Raw genomic sequence first — 8,406 nt, forward strand, 5'->3', positions numbered from 1 at the left:
GGTGAGCTTTGCCAACTCTCGTAAGGACCTTAAACCTTAGTGTTTTAATTATATTCATATTTCCAAGTAATATTTTTGCATTTATTTAATAAGTATTTATTCATAGAAATTTTACTTTTTCTTGAAATTATATTAAAGGTTTCCAATCTACATCCCAGGTTCTTAATTAGATTTCAGGTTGAAATTGATCACTATGTTATATTGCCTAGCAAATGTTGGGTGAATACAAAATCAATAATTTTATTCAATGTTTTTGCCTAAAAATAAAAGAATTTAACCCCTTTTTTATAATAAAGTTTAAATTTAAAAATCTGATATACATGGGCTCTGCCCGCGCGAGTTCGAATCTCCCAGGCGAGCTAGGTTTTTATTTACTCGAATGGCGCATATTCTTCTAGATCCGTTTTGATCTTCACGAGTATTTCTTCGCCCTACGCATCTATCTCTCCATGGCGCACAGGCATCGCGTCGCGAGGCTGCTGCGATGGAAATGGCGGCGCGCTGGACCTGCGATGGCTCTTGTAAGTCACTGCCAGGAATCCTCCAGCTCGTGGATTGGATTGCGGGAGTTTTGGCTCGGGAGGATTGGCCACGGATCGCGATTTCCATCTCTTTCTCCATCGAGGGGCTATTCCATGGCTTCTGCGTCCACACAACCGCAAGAGAGTGAGAATGTGATGGCCGTGGACATGGGGCTAAACATTCTCAAGGACGGCGTGGATGTCAAGAGCGATGCTTTCCACGCAAATCGCAAGGCTATGGAAAGACTCGTCTCCGAGCTTCGTGAGAATGTCCGCAAGGTGCTGCCGATCTTTCTCTCGACGTTCTCTACGTTTTCATTGTTTTTTCTTTGTTGAAAGGTTTGCAATGACAGGGACCCGAAGACTCTCAGCCGCCATAGAGCAAGAAACAAGCTCCTGCCGCGAGAAAGAATCGACCAACTTTTGGATGCTGGATCGCCTTTCATCGAATTGTCCCAGGTGATAACAGTGTCACAGTTTTACTTCCTTTTCCTCTGATAAAATGTGACAAACTCTTGTGAGCAGCTAGCGGGATTCGACATGTATGACGAGCAAGTTCCTTCTGGAGGGATTGTCACAGGGATTGGATCGATCCACGGCCGGCTGTGTATGCTCGTCGCCAATGATCCAACAGTAAAAGGTGGAACTTACTATCCTATCACGGTAAAGAAGCACCTTCGAGCTCAAGAGATCGCAGCTCAATGCAGCCTCCCTTGTATATATCTTGTGGACAGTGGAGGCGCAAATCTCCCCCGGCAAGCCGACGTTTTCCCGGATAGAGATCACTTTGGCAGGATTTTCTACAACCAAGCGCGGATGTCCGAGGCTGGAATACCTCAGATAGCGCTTGTTCTGGGCTCGTGTACAGCAGGTGGTGCTTACGTTCCAGCCATGGCCGATGAGAGTGTCATTGTGAAAGAAAATGGGACGATTTTTCTTGCTGGACCTCCCCTTGTCAAGGTACGGCTTCGTTCCTTTGTGGCTTCGTGGCTTTGTTCTCGTGCTGCTTTTGTTTTTGTTTTTCTGGCTTTTCCGTTTTCGTTTCTTTAACTTTCTTTCTGTGTGCTTTCTCAGGCTGCGACCGGAGAGGAAGTCACTGCTGAAAATCTCGGAGGAGCCGATTTGCACTGTAAAGTATCAGGAGTAGCCGACCACTTTGCGAAAGGTAAGGATCTTTCAGTTCGAATGTTTGCTCACAGTTTTTATGTTCACAGATGAGCTGCATGCTCTTGGAATTGGTCGAAAGATTGTCCGGAATTTACATCTTGCTGCGTCAACTCCCAACGTAAAGCTGGACGAAGACGCTGTCGTAAGGGAACCATTGTATGATCCTTCTGAATTGCATGGCATCATTCCAGAGGATTTGAGGCAGTCTTATGATATTCGCTCCGTCATTGCTCGAATTGTGGACGGAAGTGAGTTTCACGAGTTCAAGAAGCTATATGGAAGTGTAAGCTTTTTCGAATTTGTCTTCCTTCAAAACTTACTGATCTCAAATCTTCCAGACGCTGGTCACAGGATTTGCAAAGATTCATGGACAGTCCGTTGGGATTCTGGGAAACAATGGAATTCTTTTCACTGAGTCAGCCTTGAAAGGTGCTCACTTCATTCAGCTCTGTGCTCAACGCCACATTCCGCTACTATTTCTTCAGAATATCACTGGCTTCATGGTTCGTATCAACGAACTTTATCCTTCTATCCATTTCATGTGATTTTATTTATGATAATTTTAGGTGGGATCCAAATCCGAGGCTAGTGGTATTGCCAAAGCGGGTGCCAAAATGGTCATGGCTGTTGCTTGTGCCAAGGTTGCTTTGAAAAACTTTAGATAATAGTTTCTTACCTGTTTGAAACTTTTCTAGGTGCCCAAGATTACTGTGATAGTCGGAGGGAGCTACGGCGCCGGGAACTATGGAATGTGCGGACGTGCTTACAGTCCCAACTTCCTTTTTCTGTGGCCAAACGCTAGGATCTCGGTCATGGGAGGCAGCCAGGTATGTTTCTTCATATAGTTTTACTTGAGTCAGCGAGAGCTTTTTTCCGATCAGGCAGCAGGAGTTCTCGTGCAGATTGAGAAGGAGCAACGCTCCAGGAAAGGAAATCCAGTAAGTGTTTCTCGTGAACATTTCTTCTCTTGTATGATGGTGGCTCTGTTGCAGTGGAGCAAGGAAGAGGAGGAGCTGTTTAAATCCAAGACTGTAGAGTCTTATGAGCGAGAGGCCAATCCTTATTATGCTACTGCCAGGCTTTGGGACGATGGCGTGATTGATCCTGCGGACACGAGACAAGTTGTAGGACTGTGTCTCAAGGCCGCATCTCAAAGCTCTCCACAAACTTCGAAGTACGGAGTTTTTCGGATGTAACTACAGAAGATTGGATCTAACAAGATCTGCAAGATGAATACTATTTTATAGTCCTCAACTTTACTTATTCATTCTTATTTAATCAGGGTACAAAAATGCAAGTGAAGTCTGAGAACTTTACTTTGTTCCACGTTTAGCTAAGTCACTCGCTATCATGTTTCTAAGCCTAACATATCTAAAATAGTATAAATAGTAGTATAATTATAATAAGGCTTACTGTTAATATCTAGAGAAGTGAAGACAATAATTACTACTAAAATACTAAAGCAATAGAAAAGAAAAGATAAATTTATATGAATACTCTGACTTTAGAAATTAATTAAGTTTATATCTCAAGTTAATTTAGAAAGTTAAACTCTTCATACTAATTCTAAATACTCATTCATGTGCATTTTTTATTTTGAGTTTAAATCTGATGAATTAAGGTTTAAGGTTTAATTCCCACAACAATCAGTAGTGGTGAATATACTCTCAATAAATACAAAGAGATGACAAATACATAATATTATCCCCCTAATGTTGAGAATCAAGCAACAACTAAAGTGGTGTAAGACCATGCTTAAGTAGATAATATTGATGGAGATTCACAACAAACTTAAAAGCATAAGCATGATGAGAAACAAACTCTTAAGTATGATTGTTAGGAAAATATCCAAGTTAATCAATTAAATAATAGAGTTTGGCAGCAACCTTAAATTTCTACTCTGCAATAATAACCATTGGTGGTGATTGGAATATAAACAAAATCAAAAAGGGCATAATAAAGTTTTAATGAAGAAAAATGAAACATTGTATGAATGGAGAAAGATTAAGTCAATAAATGATTTAGATATGTGAGAAAGCAAAAAGAAAGAACACAATCATTGATAATCTAACTTGCTACAAGGGCATATAGTCTTTCAATAATAATGAAGAAGTTAAAGGCTTAAATTGGTAAGAATAATGAATAGTACAATAATGAGAGAAAGGTGACGGTGAACATCTATCATCTCATGAAGATAGAACTCATAAAGAGAATTTAAAGGAGTAGCATGAGCAATAATAAAATTATTTATAAGATCTAGTATTAAAGGAAAATAAATATAACCAATGAGGATTAATGTTATAGTTGAAAAAGAATGAAAAGTGATGTTTTAAAGAATACTAAGAATTATTATATACAAACTTAATAAAAAAGATTAACTCAATCATTTTGTTAATGGGAAATAAAATATTAAAGATATTGCTCTTTTATCTTCTATCTAGTCTTCTCCAATCTAAGGTTTAGATTAACTCAATCTAAACCTTGAAAGCTTTAGAAATTTATTTATATGGATTTCCTTACTAATCTTCTACCTTCTTAAAGATTTGATAACATCTTTGTTGTGGTCAATTAGTTTTCCAAAATGGCACGTTTCTTGGCATGTCAAAAGAATATTAATGAAAAACAGTTGGTTAAGCTTATTTATAAAAAGATTTTCCATCTTTATGGACTACCAAATGATATTTTTAATGATTAAAGGCTTTAATTTGTTTTCACATTTGGTGCTAGTTTATTTCCTTTTTTGTCAAAAACAAATTGTTAACTTCTCTTAGACTAATGGGTAATGAACAGGTATTATTTAAAATATTTGAGTAGTATCTTGATGTTTTATTTCCCATCAATAACATAATTGAATTGATTTCCTTTGTTGTATTCAGTTTACTTATAATAATTTTTAGCATTTTTCAACACATCACTCTCCATTTTTTGTGTACTATGGCTTTAATCCTCATTAGTCATATTATCCTTGTTAGCTAGAAAAACACTACAAGAAAATATTTGCCAAACTTCTTGAACAAATAGATGGGTCGCTTAAACTATTTCAATTTGCGACTTAAAGAGTGATCAAGAGGAGTAGAGAGCTATACAAAGAAATTAATTTAAAAATGAAAGAAATCAAGGAGAGTTTTATGTTGGAAGTCAATCACAAAGTTTTTAGGTGAAGGTGTGAGATAATTATATATCAAGTAAGAGCATCATCTTTCCCATTTGTTTTTCTTGAATGATGTATAATTGTAAATTAAAAACATGATAGTGATTATAACTGTCAAGCCTGTCACTAATTGAAAATATGTGTCAAGGACAAATATTGAAGATCTTTGGATCATTATATTATAAGATATAAATCTCTAAGTCCTAAAGTAGAGTTGAAAGTGTACTATGTGATAGCTGAAATGAAAGTTCAACAAGTGTTACAAATTTGGACTAAAATGTTTGATTTGAAAAGTTGAGAGTAAGAGTGAAACTCTCAAAGAAGTGTTTAAGGAAAAAGGATGAAGTGATTGATAGGTGATTCTCTAGGAAGGGATAAAAAAAAAGATTGACACGTGGCAAATGTTGAGATTGAGTTTAAGATCAAGATTGAATTTGATATGGAGTTCAAGATCAGATTCAACTCTATTTATTGGCTAAAGGAATTACTCCACATATTGAGATTAATATTTGACATTTTAATTTGCTCTAGCTAGGCTTGAGAATAAAGTTTTTTGGAGAACCATAGCTCTCAATTTCTATTCATGAAAGTGTGAACTTAAAGAAAAGCATGGTAAATTGTAAAAAAAAACTTGAGACACAATATATAAGAGTTAAAATATAGAGGGAAATGGCTCATTAATAAGTGTATATATACTTGTTTCAATCTGTTAAAAGTCTTGGAATACTTAGGTAAACATAAGTACTATTAGCTTGAATGACATCCCAGAAGGTCCGAATTCAAAAATTTAAATTTGGTATAAAAAAGGTTTTATATCTAATTCATCATTTAAATACAACCTTAACTCTTTAGGTTATTTCATCATTTAATAAAAGCAGCAAAGTTACTATTTCAAGGATATATATTTGACCTCCTATAGTCATCAATTACATAAGAATAATTTTATGACTAATTTATTGTTTAGGAGTTCTTGTCCTTCTTGTCCTTCTTTTAAGTGATCCTAACTATACTTATTTACTATAATTATATTAAAATCAATTTATTTAATCAAACTCTTATATATATCACATCCTTAAGCTCTCTAATGAAAACTTTTTATGATTCCCAAGATCTTAAAATTATTCCTTTTTTAACCTTTTTTTTAAGTTCATATATGAATTAAAGTGGAGAGCTATGTCCTCCTGACATGCTACTCCTTGAATATACCCCCACTCTTGGGACCTTCAAATGTCAATATCAAGTGGAGTTATATTTAACTATCAATAAAAGTTAGATTAAAGAATAACTTCAATACTAAGTTGTAAAATTTTTCATTATACTTTAGTTACTCAATCATGCCTTTAACCACTTAAAGAATTTTCACTCACAACCTCTATAAGTACTTATCCTGACTTAAAGAACTTATTAGCCCTTATAAGTAATCTCAAATCCATGTTAACGAAGCATTTGGTTTGTGTTTAATCTCACTTTAGACACTTAAAGGTATCATCAAAGTGTTAACCTTTTACATTAAAGCCCTCTTTTCTATTAATCTTATACATTAAGGCCATATTTTCTAGTCTTACTAGGGTTGACCTAGACCCCACTTTTGCCTCATTGAGATAATGGTTGCTTTTACTGCTGGTGAAATATTAGTGCCTAAAACTTATACATAAGTGTAACACATTCTATTTCTCCTCCTTTAAAAGGTTTTAAGAATGCATAGTGATAGTATATTTAAATCTAATTCCATCATCATAGGGTTATACTCACCTCCCTTTAAAGATGGCAATTAATCATTCACTTGTACCTCACATACCCTACAAGACGAAGGACATACTCATAGATATAATATTTATAATTTTGATTTTTAAGGTAAAAAATATACCTTGTCCAAGGGTATTATATTTTAAATAGCCATTAATCAATATGAATTAAACCTGTGTTATTTGCTCTAATATCATATCTTTTCTTTTAAGCCAAATGGAAAAAAACAGCAATTATTTAATGAGAGTGGCTATTTTATTTATATCCTCTAAAATTCCAATAACAATATATTCAAATTTCATCTCATAAACACATACTCCAAGAAATTAAATTCTAACTTGCAGCAATAAAAGATGCATAGCAAAAAAATGGCACTCACTGCTGGTTTCTTCCATTCCTGCTGGGGGGAAACTTGTGACCCTCCACACTATCCTAATTATACTTGTTTAGATGCTTTGAGCGACAAAGAAATACACGCAACTATGTGACGCTTGCATGGGGAGGCCTATTTTGCTCCACCACCTACTCTGCAACACTGATGGTGCAAGGGATGGGCACGCCATGCTGCTTCATTACTAGCCAGCTACCCCAAGATTGGAAGAAGTATTTTGCTGGGAAATTGGAGATCCAGGGCCAGCCGATCAGGTCTATCGGGTTGCTGATGATGTGTCACATGCCCCATATCTTCCCTTCAAGGCTGACTCCGTGAAAAGAATCCCAACCTCACTTCATTCGGAGCTCTGTGCTCAACTCCTGGTTCGTATTATCCATCACTTGTGATTTGGTTTGCCCATTGGAAGAATGATCAATAGCAAATTTCCAAGAGTCAAGCCAAGAACTAGAGTCTTTTCTCTCACCGAGAGTCTGAGCTTCTTGGGCTGCATGATTAAAATTTTCTCTTTCTCGTGAGTTAAAGGCTATAACTGATAAAGGAGCCCCAGCTCCTCAAGTATGGAGGAGAGGAAAGTCAAAGTTTTGCCCATTCTGGCTCTCCGATGTAAATGAAAAGCTCAATCAATCGAAAGATCTCTCCACTGCTTTTTTTCTGCTGAAGGGAGTAGTGCCAAACTTTTTCCAGGATGGATTTGTCTCAGCAAAAGAAGATGAATCAACTGCGCCTGAATTGGACTGTGACACGAAGATGGCAACGTGCTTTTAAGCCAATACGAGAGGATGATCTTTCTATAAAGAAAGTAGAAAGTCAAGCTGCGCAAAAGGAAGGAAGAAAGTCGTGAGATCCAGCAACAAGCAGTGAAGATCAACAGCAAAAGAAACTAAAGAACTTAACACGAGAACCACACAAGCTCCACTTGTCCTCGAGCTCCGCTCAAAACATCAGAGGCATCAGGAGCTGCCCTCAACACATCCGGCGCATCAACCTCTGACCACCTCCTGGAATCAACTCCATAGTGCACAATGCGCGACTTGGCCACCAGCCATACACTGTCCTTCCCATCGGTGCATGTCAACTTGTCCCGCAGTGACGGATCACGAAGCTCCTCGTCAGAGTACGACACAGCCTCCCACTTCCCTCCCCGCGCCTCAGCGACAACCAGCCCCATCTGTTCCATGTCTTCGCTCACCAGCAGAAGTCGGTCCCGATCCAGCTGAAGGAAGCACCAGCTATAAAGTCCCAGCTCCAACTCGTTGGCATCAACCTGGAAAACCCGCCAGGAACCATCCCACACGTTGTATCTCGCGATCCTCGAGGCCCTCGGGCAAAACTGTACCACCTCACCGTGATCCAGCATCGGAGAGAAGGCCTTCCCTTTGATAGTAGCCGATACATCTGGGCAGTCTTTGCGCCTGGACCACTCGCCA

The 8,406-nt window shown here is 37.6% G+C and overlaps 1 protein-coding gene across 2 annotated transcripts; it reads left to right on the forward strand.

Annotated features, from left to right (window-relative positions):
• The first annotated feature begins 381 nt into the window (after nt 1-381).
• On the forward strand, nt 382-2,961 carry LOC9656026 (methylcrotonoyl-CoA carboxylase beta chain, mitochondrial). 2 transcript variants are annotated; one of them, XM_024661076.1, is made up of 10 exons: nt 382-800; nt 861-980; nt 1,047-1,481; nt 1,596-1,686; nt 1,736-1,971; nt 2,027-2,191; nt 2,255-2,329; nt 2,384-2,515; nt 2,570-2,626; nt 2,681-2,961. In XM_024661076.1, exons 1-10 carry the CDS (start codon nt 450-452, stop codon nt 2,882-2,884), a joined length of 1,866 nt encoding a protein of 621 aa, XP_024516844.1. In that variant the 5' UTR covers nt 382-449; the 3' UTR covers nt 2,885-2,961. The 2 variants fall into 2 exon arrangements, with proteins under 2 accessions (XP_024516844.1, XP_024516845.1); XM_024661077.1 differs by having other exon boundaries at nt 711-800; nt 875-980.
• Nucleotides 2,962-8,406: the final 5,445 nt, after the last annotated feature.

This window comes from Selaginella moellendorffii, unplaced genomic scaffold, assembly GCF_000143415.4.
Source record: "Selaginella moellendorffii unplaced genomic scaffold, v1.0 SELMOscaffold_79, whole genome shotgun sequence".
Classification (NCBI taxonomy): domain Eukaryota; kingdom Viridiplantae; phylum Streptophyta; class Lycopodiopsida; order Selaginellales; family Selaginellaceae; genus Selaginella; species Selaginella moellendorffii.